This window comes from Pholcus phalangioides, unplaced genomic scaffold (genome assembly GCF_987345545.1).
Source record: "Pholcus phalangioides strain wild (caught in Gottingen) unplaced genomic scaffold, Ppha-v1.0 ptg000004l_1, whole genome shotgun sequence".
In the NCBI taxonomy this organism is placed as follows: Eukaryota; Metazoa; Arthropoda; class Arachnida; order Araneae; family Pholcidae; genus Pholcus; species Pholcus phalangioides.
The window spans coordinates 18,125,028-18,142,884 of record NW_028301597.1 but is presented as its reverse complement, the minus strand read 5'-3'; the positions used below and the strand labels follow the sequence as shown (position 1 = coordinate 18,142,884).

At 35.9% G+C, this 17,857-nt stretch overlaps 1 protein-coding gene across 2 annotated transcripts; it reads right to left on the bottom strand.

The window, feature by feature from the left end:
• Positions 1 to 1,798: 1,798 nt before the first annotated feature.
• On the bottom strand, positions 1,799 to 16,816 carry LOC149086636 (uncharacterized). Of its 2 annotated transcripts, none has more exons than XM_089231040.1 (5): positions 16,502 to 16,816; positions 10,523 to 10,752; positions 8,446 to 8,617; positions 5,799 to 5,924; positions 1,799 to 2,332 (listed from the first exon to the last, which is right to left on the bottom strand). In XM_089231040.1, the coding sequence occupies exons 1-5, from the start codon at positions 16,572 to 16,574 to the stop codon at positions 1,998 to 2,000; spliced, it is 936 nt and encodes a 311-aa protein (XP_089087166.1). In that variant the 5' UTR covers positions 16,575 to 16,816; the 3' UTR covers positions 1,799 to 1,997. The 2 variants fall into 2 exon arrangements, with proteins under 2 accessions (XP_089087166.1, XP_089087167.1); XM_089231041.1 differs by lacking the exon at positions 16,502 to 16,816 and adding an exon at positions 12,375 to 12,660.
• Positions 16,817 to 17,857: the final 1,041 nt, after the last annotated feature.

Genomic DNA, 17,857 nt, shown 5'->3' with positions numbered 1-17,857 from the left:
AGGGCCACACTTTACGCTTGTTACTAACGTTTTTTTACTGTACACAAACTTCAACTGTTGAAGTTTTGCAGCAAACTTGACGATTCAATTATTATTGCCTAAAAATATTTATTAATTTCATATTATTGTTTTTTGTGCAGTACATTATTCTTCACAATTCTATTTTGAAGGATCATTAGCAGTTGTGATTTTTATTTGACAGAAGGGGTTCTAGTTAAATGATGTTTCTCAATATAATACATATACTGTACTTTCTAAAAGGGTATTTTGGCTGATAAAATTTTTTTTACTCATTTTTTGGTTATGGAAAAAAGTAACTAAGACAGGCACTATTTTTTTCACGGTTAATTAGTTTACAAAATATGGACGTTTAGAGTCTGAGAAGGACTAAGAATGTGAGTACTTCTGTGTACATAGTTTCTTCTGCTCAAAAAAATACCTGTACATGATATGTTTGGTAGTATGATATTTTTTCCATTAAGCACACATATTGAAATTCTGTGCGCAAAGAAACTACAGGTCTATGCAAATGAAATTAAAGAGAATGTATCCACTATCTGGAAAATAAAAAATATCCTTGGTACCATTGAAATAAAAAATTTCACCTCAGGAGGGTTTTCCCTCATTTCAGTCTCATTTATCTATGAAATTGAAGCAATTCACAAAGTCCACATAATTTTAAGCCCTCCAATGAGAAAGCTTTGCCCCCATTACTATTTTTTAAATTTTCCTTGAGTGACCACAGAGCCCCTGGAAGTTTGCACGGAACACCGGTTGAGAACCGCTGTTCTAGGTCACTGTTTTCATCCCTCACTCACCAGGTGATCCTTTTGGTCCGCACATGCTTCCACATAATGTAGGTTAGTCATCCAAATGGTCTGGATTTTTTTTTTTTCCAAACGCGAAACTATCTCTTTAAAACTCACAACAAAGGACAACCTTGCGAATATCAGCAAAAAGAATGTTTTCTTCTTTGTAAGCGATCCAGGATTTTTAAGGGTTCCGTGGCATTTGATCATGCGGAACCCCAAAGAAACTGTCACGGAACCCCAGGGTTCTGCAGAACACCAGTTGGAAATCCATGCTCTAAGTCATTCTTTCAGCTATCCACATGCTTCCCACCTTATAGGTTAGTCATCCAAGTGGTCTGGATTTTTATTAACGACACTATCATTAAAATTCAAAATAAACAACAACTTTGTGAGTATCAGTAACCAGTTTTTCTTCTTTGAATGTTCTCCGGGTTCCAGGATTTCTAAGGGTTCCACAGTGTTTGATCTTACAGAACCTCAAAAAGCTGTCACGGAACTCCAGGGCTCGGTGGAACACCAGTTTGAAACACGCTAACTATTCATCAGAAAGATATGAAACTTTGAGAATGTCTTAATTCAGGAATAGGAAAGAAATTGGAGCAGCTAAAAAAAAAAAAAAAAATAGTTATTACGTTTCACCAATTCAGGGTGGTTTTCATACAAATTGCTCGGCTTATTTTTTGTAAACATCTAATCAACTCCACAGTAGAACCATCTATTCTGGTTACATCAATAAAAAGTGTGATATTGTGTTTACAAGAGTGTACTGGGCTGGTTGAAACTCTTTTGCATTCAGCAAAAAGCTATGCTGATTAGCTGTCTTTTTCAAAGGGCTTTGAAAATTCCCACAATCCCTTCATTACAACATTCCTGACTTAAACAAAGTTTCATAACTTTATGATGGGTAGTTCAGTTCAGAACACGCCAATTTTAGTTAAAGATACCCTGTATTATAAAATCGAAATAATTCACACATAGAGAAAGAATCTATTTTCAAATACTTTATCTAAACTTCTGAAGAATAACAAAAAAGAGGGTTTTTAGAGCGCATTTTTAAGGAAAAACACCGGTTTTTTTAGTAAACAGATCATCAAAAGTTCCCACATTTATTATAACAAACGCATCTCATTGACCAGACAAAATATCACCCGTTAGAGACCTGAGAAGATTCTACAGATTCTTTCATCATGGATTGTAAGGAGGTGGTGGAGAACCAAGGGAGTAATAAGGATTTGAAATTCCGCCATCTCGATCAATCCCAACAGGCCTCAAGAAGTTGGTATGCAACCTACTTCCATCAGGGTTTTGATTACAGAAGTTACTCGCTGGATGCATAGCCTCATATCTAGATCCAATGTTAGAATTTAGTGAGCTTTCAGTAGGAATCTGGTTCCCGGCTATCCTCCTCCTTTTGTACACAAGATAGAACATTGTAGTAGCTGTGCAAATTGCAAACAGTAATGCTACGCAGGCATATACAACATATTCTTCAACATTGTCTGCCGGTGGTGGAATTGCATCTGTAAGAAGTTAACAAAAAAATCAAAATGAGATAATGACATTAATAATAAGCTTTAAGTTCTGAAATGTTCTGTCATGTTTTACATTAAATTGTTACATTACACATGAAATCATTTTTACATGACATCACTAGTTTAATTATTTTAAGTTACCCTGTCATTAATCCCACTTTACCACTAAGAAAGATAGTACAACAAATTAATCATTAACCCTTCAAGTAGCATTGACAAGATATCTTGCCTCCCTTAAAAGTCTCTTATTTCAGTATTGACAAGCCCAGATATTTTGTAAAGTGTAAAGGAACACTTTTCCCCTTATACCCCTTACTTTGCATCTGCTGTTAATCAAAATAAAACCTACTTAATTCAAAAATAGATTAAGATAAAAAGATGGCATTTTGTAGGGGTTCAGTGATTTCTGCTGTGCCGCTTAACTCCTTCAGACCCTGGTGAAACAAATGTATAGGTTGCCTTTTCTCACTGTAAAATTTTTTCTTTTTGACCTCAAGGAGTTAAGCCCTGACTTAAAGGATTGTGTAAGTTTTGAGTTAGAAATATGGTGAATATGAACTTTGGGGCCCTTATCAGAGTGCAGCACTTAAAGTTGAGCTTTCAAGGGCTTTTTAAGATGGCTTCCATGAGAAAGTTTTATTACATAAAATTTAGCAATTCTAGAAAAAATTGTATGTAAAGATGAATATACCCTGCATCATCTTGGCTGAATAAATTTGAACAAAGGGAATCGGTTCACACACACACACACACAAAAATGAAGATTTGAAAACAAAGATTTGTTGAGATGCATGCAAAAACATATTGAAAATTCCAAAAAATGAATGCTCGAGTCTGAAAAGGGGTGAAAAAAGGTTAAGATTAAGTTTAATCATAATTTTTCTAAATAAAATTAAAATACACAAAATTTGACAGAATAATAATGAGAGATACAGCCTACTATGTATCTTCCAAAACCTCCACACGGAATTTTACTGGTTTTAAAACTAATTTTCTCCAAATATTCAACATTTTTCAAGGATTTCAAATTGTTTTCACACATAAAACTCGGTGAGTTATTGAAAATAAATAGTACCAATGTTATTCATGAGGATATTACAGTAAGCCATGAAAATAATAATTTTATGACATTTTTGTGCAAATGTTTTCAGGTAGATAATTTTCAGTAACAGATCTTTCAACCATACATCTCGTCATTTTTCTCTTTCAAAGATGTCAAAATACCTAAGTACAGTAGAGTTTCAATAACTCCAAATGAAAGGGACCAAGACCGTTTCAAAAAACAATAGGTAATACATGACTGCTTTGCGATAATTAAACTCAGAAAAAAAAATTAGCATAGGCTGTGTTGAGACACAACTGAGAATTTTTAATGCAAATACATTAATTAGTAAAGCATAAACAACTTTCAATTTTTTTGGAATCCTCACAAGCTGCTCTATCCTTTCAAATTGTTTCAATATTTCGAAACAAATTTATTATCACGTCATATGTTATTATAAGGAAATTCACAATTTTTATACATTTTTTTTCAAATATTCCTTATTAGCTTTTGTTTCACTACATCCATGTAAATTCATTCTGAATGGACAGGTGTGAAAAGTGGAGTTCTCCTCAAGGAAGTGTTCTTGGGTCCCCATACTTTTTTCACTTTTTATCAATCGACTCAACCAGGATATCGGCAGGATTATTAACAAATTCGCAGATAACATGAAGCTCATGGGGATAGTTGGGAATCCAACCAATAGGGAGAGATGCTCCAGACGAACTTGAATATGATTGCAGCATGGGCTAATAAATGGAATGTGACCTTTATTGTTGATAAGTGCATGGGTCGCTCATTTTGGTTCAAACAACCCATTTTCACTTACGAGTTGAATGGTATTACTATTATAGAAGCAACACAAGTCAATGATTTTGGAATTCTAATTGACGAGAGCCTTAGGTTTCTGAACATTGGTCAAAATATTGAATAGAATGCTCTCTTTCATTCCTAAAAAGAACTCATTGCATTTTCCTAAAGTCATTCTTCCACTTTTCGGAGGCTTAGTTCGTCCTGAATTGGAGTATGCTGTAAGGTTTTGGAGAATATACATACAGAGGGACATAGACTTGGTTGAAGGGGTGCAGAGAAGAGCTACGCATGTCGTTGTTAGCACACGCGGCTTGAGTTATGAAGAAAGCGTTCATTTTTTGAATATGTTTACATAGGCAGAAAGCAGGTGTTGGGGGGAACATATGATCAAAGTGTTCAAAATTTTTAATGGAATGTGAAAAGGATAGGATAGATAATGAGTTATTAATACACAGTCAATCAACTGCTTCGACAAGGACCTCACTTAAGGTGATAGCAGACCGAGTTCCCAAGCCATACCAACTTTCAATGTGGGATACAACACTTTTTGTACTTCATGTTTAAAACACTATTATGTTATCTGATGATGTCCTACTGAGATCAAACTCTTATGACTAGAAACTTTCTATTTTCATCTTTCCAACAAGATATTGAACATTGTATTCACATGAGTTGTATAAAACTATTTGGATTTAAAGTCTGACTTATTTTTTTAATGCTCAACAATCATGCCACAATTCATAAAAGGTTTTCACATCAAAAGCTTATATAGAAAAAAATACTTAGGTACTCTTGTGGAGGCCATGGGTTATTTGAAATAAAAACAGTGTAATTGTTTTCTTACGACATTTATATATAATCTTATCAATTTTATTTAGTGTTTCCCAAATTATTCATTGCTGCTGCAATATTGGGGGGGGGGGGTCTCATGGCTCCACTGACCAATCTCCTAGCACTTTGGTGGTACTCTAAATTGTTGTGACACATTGGTTTAAAATTACATCCTCTTATTACTACATCCAATAAAAATTAAATTTCTCCAGTAAAAGTAGCGAAGAGTGTAAGAGATCATCATTTGTGACTCCCTGGGTTAATTGACACTTCAAGCTGCTTCAGAAATTAAAATGCTGAGGAAGAAATTTAAATTAAAAAAAAAATCAAACCTTGTGCAGCTCTGCTGAAAATAATTTATATCTTTTCCATTTTAATTCTAAAATTGTTTAAAAAAGTTGTTACAGTAAAATATCTACTGTATGGAATAAAAATTTCAGGCGGTAAAACTTTTTACTGCCTATGATGTACCACGTACTGAGATCAGTGCAAAGGGGATAATTATGGAGTGGGGCTGCCAATTGCTTTCTAAACGGTAATTATTTTCAGCATCATGGGAAAAAAAATTTAATAAGTTACATTCTTGGAGAAAAATTTCAAAAAATTTGAGCACCTCTAACTATCCAGAACTTTGAACTTCTGAGATTCAGGTTATAAACACTCTACAATATTCTATCCCACAGTTGAAGAACCACTGTTTCAAACACAAAACTTTTTAATGCATTAATTTACTATGAGGTTTTTGCATATTTAATCAAAATTTCTCACCGCATGTTTTCCTGCTTTCGTCAGAGTTGTCTCCACAGTTATTGTATCCATCACATAGCAGGTCGTTTTTTATGCAGAGACCATTGTCACAAAGAAAGTTGTCAGAATCTGAACATCCAGAATGACCTTAGTAAGAATGATAACAATGACATAAATTTCAGACATCTTTCAAGTAGTATCGTGATCTTTCATGCCTCACAAATATAGCACATGATACAAATTTGTTACCACGATACAAAAAAAAAACTGTGGACATTATATACAAGAAAAATATACAAAATTAAAAACGGTTAAAAATACTGAATCTTTTTATACTTCATTCTGTTAACTGAAGCTCAATAGTTAGCCTACTCAGAAATAAGGTTTGATGACTAACATCATTAGCCAGCTTCTTGAAGCAGTGGTTTTACATTCAGTTCAGTTCTTTTCATGAAATTCGATAAAATATGCAAATTCTCTTAATTTATTTCACCAGTGTATAAAAAAGTGAGAGACCCCTAACAGATCCAATCAAGTGATGCATAATGGTGAACCTTTTAGAACTATGTAAAAATATTTTCAAATCACAGGTTCATTTGGTTGCCTTTCCTGCCACGTGCCGTACTTGACCAATGTAACACATGTGCGACCCCCAATGTAGTAGCTCTGGAAGAGGAAGACAGAATGTAAGTCAAGTGTTTTAGGAACACCTTTTGCCAGTGGCACTTGGCCACAGGCAGGAGGTTGTGCACCCACAGCTATAGAAGATGCTGGTAACACTTTATCTAAAAAAAAAATTCTGAAAACCAACCTGTATGTAAGATGACACCACCAACAAAATTGATCCTATAATACATCAGTATAAATGGTATGTAATAAATGCATATGGTGTTATCAAACTCTTAAAAATATTCATGATGTTGGGAAAAACTGTCTTCAAATCATTCACGTGGTTAAAAATTCAAAATAATTATTGAATTCAAATGTAAATTTCTGAATGACAAAATATCATATTTCAAAAAAAAATCATTTTTTTAATAAGCATTTCAAGGAATTATGTTTAATTTTTACCATACATAATTTTATACAGTTGATGCTTGCTATAATGACCCCCATCGTTCCATGAAAAGAAAGAGTAACAACAGAGTATTGACAATAAGAGGTGAATGAGATTAAGGCCACCTCAAATTATCAAAAAATGAATTATTAGAAAAACAATAAAAAATGCTTTGAATGTTGGTTTTACTTTAAAAAAAGACAAGCAAAAGCAGTACTAGCAGACTTGTTGCTATTTTATACTTGAATAGGACATAGATGAGAATTTTTATTACTGGAAAAAACAGCAATTTCTCTTTCTTTGTTTCAAAACGTGCTCCTTTTATTAGCAGGAATGTCTAACCATCTTTAAAACCTAGTTAGAAATAGACTTTCTTTCACTTGTATTTTTTAAAGTAATTTCGCATCATCTCATGAATATTATAAAAAAAGTACAGAGTAAAGATATGATATCAGTTTAAAAAAATGAAGAATGTGAAAAGGCTGAATGTGAAAAAGACGAGAGAGTGAGTGAGAAGAATTTGAGGCTGGGATTGGTGGTGAACGACACTGAGACACTGATAGCTTTCAACTGCCTTTCCAATGATTTTATGTGAGCAGTTAGGGGGATAATGCTATTGTCTACCATCACAAAGAAAATGGTCAAACTTGCTCCTCACTCAGGGAACCCTGAGAGTTAAAATGGTCTCCCTTCAAGTCGGGAGTCTAATATTTTATTTAGGGCTGCATAGTCCCTGTCAAACTCAAAATTACTGTACAAAATGTACGTACCAATGTAGTATTCCAGGAAACCAAATAAATAAGTTTGGTTCTTAGAGGGGGCAAGAGAAAAATAGAATCTCAAAACAGGAATTAAAAAATTTTCAGTGCCTCTGATTATTCGGAAACTGGAACTTTCAGGCTCGGATTTTCGAGACTCTACTGTATATCAGGTGACCATTATATCGAAAGGAAAACAGATAGGTATATCATAGAAAAACTTATGGGACTTATCCTACCAGCCATTGCAATGAAATGGTTGCTATAACACAGGGTCATTATAATGAGCGTCGACTGTATTTACCGTTTTCACTCAAGAATAATTTTAAATTACCATAGGTTTAGGCAACCAAAGAAGAGCAACAGTAACAACCTAACAAAGCATGAGAATTCTCTTAGGTGCATAAAAAAGTACAGAAATGCTGTGTTATGTTAAAACGGTCATGTTTTGTTCATGTTTCAACAAGTATGTCTTGAAACAAGGGTGTTCAATCTTTAAGAGAGCGTAGGCCACTTCACTGATTTGAAAACATGTAGCAGGTCACTTAAGTGGTCTGGAGAAGAACTCTGCAGGTTACTCAAGTGATCTGTAAATAAGCAGTGGGACACTTGAGTGTCCTGTAACTGAGCAGGGAGTCATTTAAGCGTTCAAGATTTGGAAGATAGTGGCAAAAAAGTTTAAGAAGCTCATAAATTCACAAAAAAAAGAAGAAAAATGGGTAATCGTGGATAATTTGATGAGGACGTACGGTACAATTGTTTGCTGAATCAAAAAGATAAGCATTAAAGTGGGGAAAAAAAACCATGATTTATCTGAAAACGTGTGCAAAAACTAAATTCTAATCAGCCATACCATCTTTTACTGCTGTAGCAGTCATCTGGAATCCGATTTCGTAATAAAGACCAAATTTTCTAGCTTCAGAATGGTATAAAAATTTCATTGGTCCATCTGTGTAAAATGATCTTGTCTCTCGCACATCAAAAATGAACTTGCAAAACGTTTTTGATTCTGATGGCAAGAAAATCTAATTGCAATATAAAAAAAAAAGAAATACAATAGTTACCAAATAGCGTTATCTGATCAACAAATAAAGATTTTAATGTATAATCAATGATTTAATGCTTGCAGTTTAGATTCGTGGAGCCTTTTTATACCACCTACACCCAGGGTTGAAACTAGGGGACCGCTCACAAAAATCCTAGTCACAGCCCTGCTACCACCACATTAAACTACCATTCTGTTTATCATAATTATACAGGACCTTCGAAAAGGGAGGGAGCATGACTGAAGGTGTGAATGGGGTTCCACAGTTAATTTCATCATCACATTGATCTGCCATCACCAATTTAACATTTTTTCCTGATATATAGTCACTTTTGTGTGAAGAGTCACATTCATAACATAGGATGGTCATAAAATAATGTTGCCAATATTTGAGCCCCTGGCAGAAGAAAAAAAAATCAATGAATGCAAATGAAACTTTTGGGGAGATTATAAAATGAAATCTGCAGAAATTCTTGAATGCTTATTCTGTGTTAGTGGGTTTGAGTTATTATTTTCAGCCGCTGTAGTGGTCATAGTGATGGACTCACGTCGCGAAGATCTGGATTCAAACCCCACCATTGCCGCAGTGATGGTTGGCTGAAGTTGGTTTTCTGCGGTTCCCAACTTCGAGGCACAAATGCGAGCCTATCTCTCCGCTAAAAAGTCTCGCCAAGCAACAGGCCCACAATGGTATAATTATTCATTCATTACACTTCAATCACTATGAGTTGAGAGAAAACTCAGTTTAAGAAAACTTATTGCAGATGGCAGTACAACAACATAACAAGCATTACACAGAAACAAACTTCACAGAAGGTTTACTACACATACACACACATTCCAACATGCACCAATTCGTTAGAAGTTCTGCAGAGGAATATGGACAAGGTGCATGTCTAATTTAGTAGTAGTAATAGTTATTATTTTCATTAATAATTATTAAGAGTGATGTGTAAGCATTCCATTAGCAGAAAATTGGAATGAAGCTATCACAGTACTACATACAGGCAAGTTTGAATTCAAATTACACAAAAGGTAAGACATTTTTCTTTTCTCATCCTTCTAAATTGGGAATGGTTAAAATAAGAAAAATGAAGAAAAAAAAGTTAAATGTCATTTGACAATAGTGGGAAAATTAGAGAAAATAAAATTGCACACACGTTGCATAAATTTAATTTAATCTTCAACAGGAAAAATATGAAATTGTTAAGTTTTTGGAGTCTGGCCAAGCTGCAATGAAATTTATGACCAGGTGTCGGGTACACAGGAATGAGTGTCAATTCACCCTTTAACGCAAAGATTTACAAACCCTTTATGTTTACTGCATGGATTATTTATATTATATTATAAAGATATATCATTATAATATATATATTATAATATTTATAATGTATCATTATAATATATATATTATAATATTTATAATGTATCATTATAATATATTATATATTAATTAACTAATCATTATAAAATTTGGGATTCACGTCATGAAAATGTTGTATAATTGAAGTTGTGTGATGCAAAAATGAAATATTTCAACTTTAAAAAGTATAAAGAGTACTAATCCGAAGCGGGGACCTGAAAAAGATTGTATGAATGAGGCACTGTAAGTATGCATTTTGGAAACTCTCAAAAATTCTCACAAAATACAACTTCTGGTTTCTGATTCCCAGGGGCTTCAAAATGACAAGAATTTGGAAATACCAGTCCACTGGCTGTATATTCTATTATAATTAGTATAAGTTACATCATATATGGCATTTAAATTGATACATATTTTGATTATCCTTATATTTTGAGGTTGTCTTAATTACATCGGATAACTGAGGTTTTGTAAATGCAGATAAATGACCAAAAAACAAAAAAAATATACAATCGAGTTTACTTTAATGTAGTCGCTGCAGGCAAAGAAACCTTCAATGAAATCTATTTTTCTTATGCTGAGAACAATTCCGTATTCATGAGGTGCAGTTAATACAATCATGCAATCCCTCTTTGGACTATAAGGAGGATACTTGACAGCTTTCAAAACTATGGATGATGTTTCGGAACTGCTAGGATCCAGCATGTATGTCACAGTTTCATTCCCTTCTTTGCATTTGTCTTCAACATAATCTGGAAGTGAAGCAGAATTTCCATACAGTATCCATTTCACAAAATTGTATCCATTTATTAATGTCAAACAGTAAGTATTTCACAAACAAATTATGTAATTAAATAATTTCTTGACAAGTACAATTTGTAAAAAGTTGCCAATAATGAATATTCTTTGTTACCTGTATTGTGTGTGTTGTTTCTTTCTTTACGTGTTAGGACAATGCAATGAAATACATATGGAAAAACAAGCCTATAGCCAAAAAAATTAGAAAAAGATAGAGAATAACCCATGGGAATGACTATAGATGTATGCAGAATTTTCCCAGGGGGTTTAAGTTTTTTGAATGGAAAATAACACAATCTCAGCTTGGAGGGGGGGGAGGGTTGCAACCCCAACCATATCCATTCAATAATTATTTTTATTATATGAAATCAATCTAATATGTAGTAATGTGTGATAATCAATTGAAATATGCAGGAGATACGGAAAACTAGGATGAAATTATAAATAGAAAATTGAATTAACGAAATATGGCATTTGATAAAGGGTTGCCAAAACTAGTAAACACTGTATCGGCTATCAAAATTACCAATATCGGTGTGGGGGGGGGGGAGTCACCACATTGGCACTGACCACACTTATGGAAAATTAACTATCTATACCAGTGTTTCCCAAAGTGGGCGATAGAACTTACTGATTTAACATAGGATCCTATAGGTTTACTTGAGTTGGGGGGCGATGAGAGGAAAAAAATTCTGATGAAGGGGGCGATGGAACAAAAAGTTTGGGAGACTAAGATCTATACCATTGGAGGCATGCCCTTGCCTTCCTTATTGTGGCACTGAAACAGAGGCATTAGTAACCTCTCTTAACTTCAGCAAATGGCACCCCCAGGTAAGATGAAAGAGATATGCAACATTTTCCTTAGCCCAACATATCAAAGAAACAGGTGTTTTCTGGATTTTATGCCGAGTTAAACTCGGAAAGAAAAGTCATCTGTTCCAGGTTCAGACCAGATAAATGGAAGAACCAGCAGAACTCTGACAACATAAATACATTAGAGGCTATACATACAACTCAGAACATAAATTCTAGCACGTACAGATTCATAAGAATGCATAGGCGGAGATAAACTTGGAAGTCTGGGAGGGCACGATGATATCAATTCATATATATAAGATTTGTACATTAGATCAGTCGACTCCACCTTTGACACTGGGCCATATCTCCGCCCATGTAAGAATGTGTATGAAGTGCATATATGGTCAACAATCGAGAGCAGGCAAATCTTCAACAACACGAAAATTTAGACATTTGCCATTTCCGCTTCAAAATATGGAAGACAGATGGCACCAGTATAACATGAAGCATGCAGACATGACTGACGACACAAATACGCTACGGCCACACACACATTCTTGCATGTACGAATCCCTTAGAAACTCCCCACGGGAATGTTTACGAGGTGTATAAATATCTGGATCATACAACATCGGTTCTAAAACAGATGCGGTATAATCCAGCTCGCCAAAGGCACCATGAACAGCCAAGGGCGGCAATATATGTACTTCCTAACAGTGTTATATGATACACGCAACAAATTCTCAACAAAGGCAAACATTTTAGTATTGCGACGTACATGTGGAATAATCCATGAAAGCCATTGAAGCTCCCATCAGTGCATACGCACTTGAAAGAAGAAAAATACTTCTCAACATTTCTGATGATTTCTAGCCAAAATCTATGCAAATTTACGCGTTAATAAAAGAAAAATGTCTCGAATTGGCGAGTTTTGTTCGAAGAATGGAAATTTCCGACTCCACTGATAACAGATAAAACATTGGTGTATGTTGACATGTGCTTTAAATTAAAGATTCGCAACAACGGGCCGGCCGTTATCAACAAAAACATGATATGTTGCCATTCTGCTCAGCAGTAAATCTTCTAGATTCTTCTTTGTGTCCGTTGTGGAAAAGAGTGTGGTGGGGGGGGGGGAGGATAAAAACCATCAGTACAATGACCATATTTCATCGACAATATTACGGGAGCAAAAAAACCACCTCTCTTGTCATCCAAGTAAATTGTCAATTAAAAATGTATAATGATTTTTTCCTCGTCCTCGATTTATCAAATCACTAGACTTCCTGAACCAGAAACAGAATGTAAGCACCAATGGCTGGCTCCTAAAGCGGACCATCAGTTGGCTTAAGGGTTGAAACACCTTGGGGGACCATGGGCGGAGATATAAGGGGGGGGGAGGTGAATGTGGGTTCGATGGCCCCCAGGGTCAAAGGTAAAGCCCACTAAAATAATGAATGAATGAATACATACTGCATTTGCGTATATATGAATTTACATCATCATGCCTGCACCCCATGGGCGGAGTGATGGAGGGGCATGCCCCGTCCCTCAGCGTCAAAGGTGGAGTCGACTGATCTAATGTATATGTGCATATATGATTGATATCATCATTATCATCGTGCTCCCCCCCCCCAGCAATAATGACCCTGCTCCTCCCCAGACTGCCCCTCTGCCTATGCTATACAAGCCCGTAGTTACGTAGCATAAATATATGTTTTTTCCTGCTTTTTTATGTATACGTGCAGCAAAATATTCTAGTGAAGTAACGGCCCCGAGTTCATACGTTTGTGACTACAGGCGTGCGCAGGAGAGAACATAAGTGGATGGGGGGGGGGGTGGACCCTCTCCAAGATGATCAAAAATTAAAAATATTTTTGTAAAAAAATTAAAATATCGAAAGAAAATACTTTTATACCGTACGTTATCTTTATTAATTTCTGTTAATTTAAAATGCTTTTTGAAGATTAGTAGCTAAAAAATTTTCTAGGAAATATTCCTTGTGTTCCGCAAACCCAATGTGGCCCCTCTAAAGCAGTGGTTCTCAACCTTTTCGAGCCCGTGGCTCGGTTTCATTCATTTTTGTGAGTCGAAGGCCTGTCAAATACACGACCAACGGAAAATGAATGGGGAAAAATGAAACGGCTAATCACTCGCGGCCCGGTATGAATGATATCAGGGCCCGTTGATTGAGAAACACTGCTCTAAAGGTCGATCTTGTGTACGCCAATGCTCGTGTTCAGGGTGTGGGATATTGGAATGTGGTAGTCCTTCTAAATGGTGCAACTTGGTTAACGCGACTTCTATCACAAGTTATTGTACCGCTTAATCATTGTTTGGCACAGCATAACCTTGATGGTCCTTGTGCACCGATTAAAAAAAAAACTCCAATCCAAAAAAAAGGTGCATAGAAGGCCTCCTACGCTGAGATCTTTGGTGGGCCCTAGGAAAAACTTTTCCACCGTCCCCCGGTAATACGAATTTGTAGTGCGAAAAACAAAAATAGAATCACATCTGATGAGAGTTATCTCGGGCCCACGGGCAGGAGCCCTGCCAGATCCATTCCTTTTACCTCAGTTGAATAGGATCCTCCACGATAAGATCTGGCACAAAGGTTCATGACAGTAAATACGAAAATTAAGAGGTACTGCCCTAGGCTCTCTTTCATTTTGCCCTGGGGCTATGGTGTTGTTGAGACACACTTTTTTTGGATTAAATATACAAAAATTTGTTTGAGTTCTGTAGAACAGCCTCAATATCAGGATACCACGGACCAGCCTTATAACTCTCGAGGGTTCCACGCGAAACTTAACCATGATATATAGAGCAGATATTGGTGTACAGAAACGGGCAATCAGAACATTCCGGAGCCAAACAGCACTACACTAGAGATTCTTCAATTATGGTGATGGCTGAAAGAGGCATGTGTCAGGAGATGAAAAAGGAATCCAAACTTGTGCTGAGGAAATCGACAACTTATATCCCGAGAGGAACAGAGCCTGGGTCGTGTCTGGTTTGTAGGGGAAATCGACAAAGAAAGGAAAGTCATTCGGAAAAATGCCGATAAAGACTGAAAAGATCCTTATATTACAAAAAAAGAGAAGGAACCTAATTTTTTTTTTTCAAAAACCAGATTCTCTAGAGATAGGTGGCACTTTTTGAAAGCGCAAGGAAGGAGGTGTGTTGATATGAATCAAGCATTAAATAGCAAAGAGTTGAATATCATTTCAACACACTCAAAAGTGTTGCATTTACCTGCGCTTATTTATCCACTCGTGCTTTCCCTTCAAAATTATCTCGATGTGCATAAATTTCCCCGAGAATTCCCCTATCATGAAAAATGCCCCCTCGTCGCTTCATCCCTGGTCCGGCCTTGATTGCTGACGTGTACAAAAATGGCCAGTAAGCTGGCTGACCATAGGCGTACGCAAAATTTTCTCGAGGAGGAAATTTCAATATTTTTCTCTTTTTTTTTGGGGGGGGGGGGGGGTTACGGGTTTTCTTGCAAAATAATGCTATAATCTCGGCTTGGGGGGAGGTTAGAGCCCCCACTCTGCGTATGCTAATGTGGCTGACGGTCATTTAGAGTGGTCACTAACCTCGTAACTGGTTTCCTTTATTGCTTGTCTCTGAGAATACTTAGACGTGGTGAGTCAACACCCGCAAAGAAGAGACCCCGTTTCTTTAGGGGCCGTTGGTCGAGCCCCTAAAAGAATCGGGTTTCAATTGTTTTAACGGTCATATGTTCTTTCAGTTTTTTCTTCAACCTTTTTCAACAGTATTTCCAGAGGGTAAGAAAGTCCATTTAAAGCATTTGAAAGGTACAGGTCTGTTGATAAGAGTCACATATGGTACACGAACACAGTAACATTCTTTCGATCATTTCCTGTAGAATTTTCTTTCGTTGTGATGCTTTGCTTACTGGCTGTGTCGAATCCGCCGTCCGTAATGTTGAGAAAACAAAAAGCGCTCTCTCTAAAAACACAACTGGAATACACACATATATATATACACACACATACATATTGAGTATATGTTCTTTGCCCCTTCCCCCGGAAAACACAGTTTGAGTGCCCCTGCCATAGCCAATCGCTGTGTGTGTGTGTGTTCCCTATCTTGTTTTTTTTTCTTCTACGATTTCCGATACATTACTTGGAGCGGCAAAACTTGCTGTGCTCACTAGCAACAGGTTGAAAATGCCTAACCTACAGTATTAACGACGAGATACCCCCCCCCTCCCTTGTGAACCACCTTGCGGGATCAAGTGTTTTTTTTTCGCAAAAAAACTGTCCCCTGTATTATGCCGTTCTCCCCCCCCCCCCTAATTTTGGAACGAATTTTCGAACAGAAAGATGTGACTTATATACGATTATGTATACGCTTTTGTCCAGAAAACACTGTAAAATGTCAACCACATGATAGATTTCATTTCAACCAGTGTATTCGAAAAAAAAGAATTTGGAATAGTAATTTCACTCCTCTTCCAAATTATAACGGTATTTTTATTTTTAAAAAAAAGGGGGGGGGGTATTTTTTGCCAATGAGAAATTACTCTATTGAAGAAAAGATTACTAAAAATTTAAGAGGATTAATGGAGAAGTATTTTAACTCCTCAACAAAATTTGGAGTAAAATTGAATTTTGATGCTGGAATCACTCACCTAGATGCGTACTGACGCACATTGATTTCAAATACTCAAAAGTATTTTTTAACATTTGACAAGCAGTTCTTAATTGATATTTGTTTCCAAAATTCAAAAAGTAAAACAGTTAATTACATGGCAATTAAATTTTTCACAATAGAAAGGTGCGGCACGAATGAGGAACAGTTTCTTTTGCCAAGAAATACGGTATTTACACTGAGTATATATTTTTCTGTCACTGAAAAGAAAGTAAATTTCTTACTTACGGTATGCATATTTGTCATGAGCCGCGATGCATCCTAGCATGAAGGTAATAACAAAAATTTCCAAACACAACATAATTCTTTTATTATTATAGGATTAATTAATTTCTCCGCTCTTCATTTTTTTTCACCTTCTACTGTAATAAATGTTGAAAATTTTCACGATAGAAAACACGTGTCTTTTTTCCTACAGCGTTTAAACTCACAGCGAAGGTTTTTAGAGAAAGATGCGCGGAGTTTCCTTGCAGCTGCTGAGAGGATAATTTAGCACTTTGGATCCAGGATTCTACTCCCTTATCTAATCGAATGCCGACAGTTTAACACATCGCAGTTAAAATCTTACGGCGCTCATTATTTATGAGTTTGGTTTTCTTTCCATGACCAACACCATATTTTCTATCTGATCCATTGGTGATCGAATTTCGATCAAAAAAAAAAAAGTTTCCTTGAAATTTGTTACGAATGCTCTTGGAAAAACAAGGTTTATAAAAATTAGAATCTGGATATAAAAGTCGCATTGTTTAGAAATGCTTTCAGTTTCTCAGATAAAAGTTTATGCAATCAATATAAACTGGTTCTGGTTTATCAAATTTTGGAACTAGAGTTTTTGTTCGAGATTTTTCTGAGCCGAGATTTCATAAGATGCATTACAATAACAATAATACAGGGTGGTTATAAATAAACTGACACTACTCAGACGTATACACTACTCTGACACACACCAGGGCCGTAGGGTGCCTTCTCGGGGCCCTGGGGCAAACATTTCCTTGGGGCTTCTTCAAAGGGTTATTGTTATGCAAAATAAGTGTAAATTTATATGCCCCCCTCGTATTCGGCTCGGGGCCCTGCCCCGGTTTCCCCAGCCTAGTTACGCGCCTATGTGATGCCCATTCTGTTGTAGGTATTTTAATGAAGCTTGTTATATAGGATATATGGACCACAGGGAAAAGAAAGATTTAGTAAAAAAAATAGTTAATTTTTCTATCATCAGGTGAAAAGGGCGGGGAGAATTTTTATCGCAGTTATCTTTTCGACATGGTCCTAATAACGTATTATTGCGTCTCGTCGGAATAACTAGAGCCAGCCTTTTTTTTAATAACTACTTATTATTAAGACTTAAAACATTTTTAATTGAATATAGTTATAAGAACGATTGCATATTTTTAAGAAATCTGCAGAGACGTAACAGCGTTTTTCCAGAAGCGCGTGGTCTGGCCGAGTGTTCAAGTACTCGTGTGATTCGTATCTCCTTTTTTTCTGCTCCTTCCTGGCAAAATCTGTTTAAGTGGTCATATACATAATTACAAAATAAAGAAATTAACTTTTTATGCAGTCACCGTATGCACAAAAATCCCAATT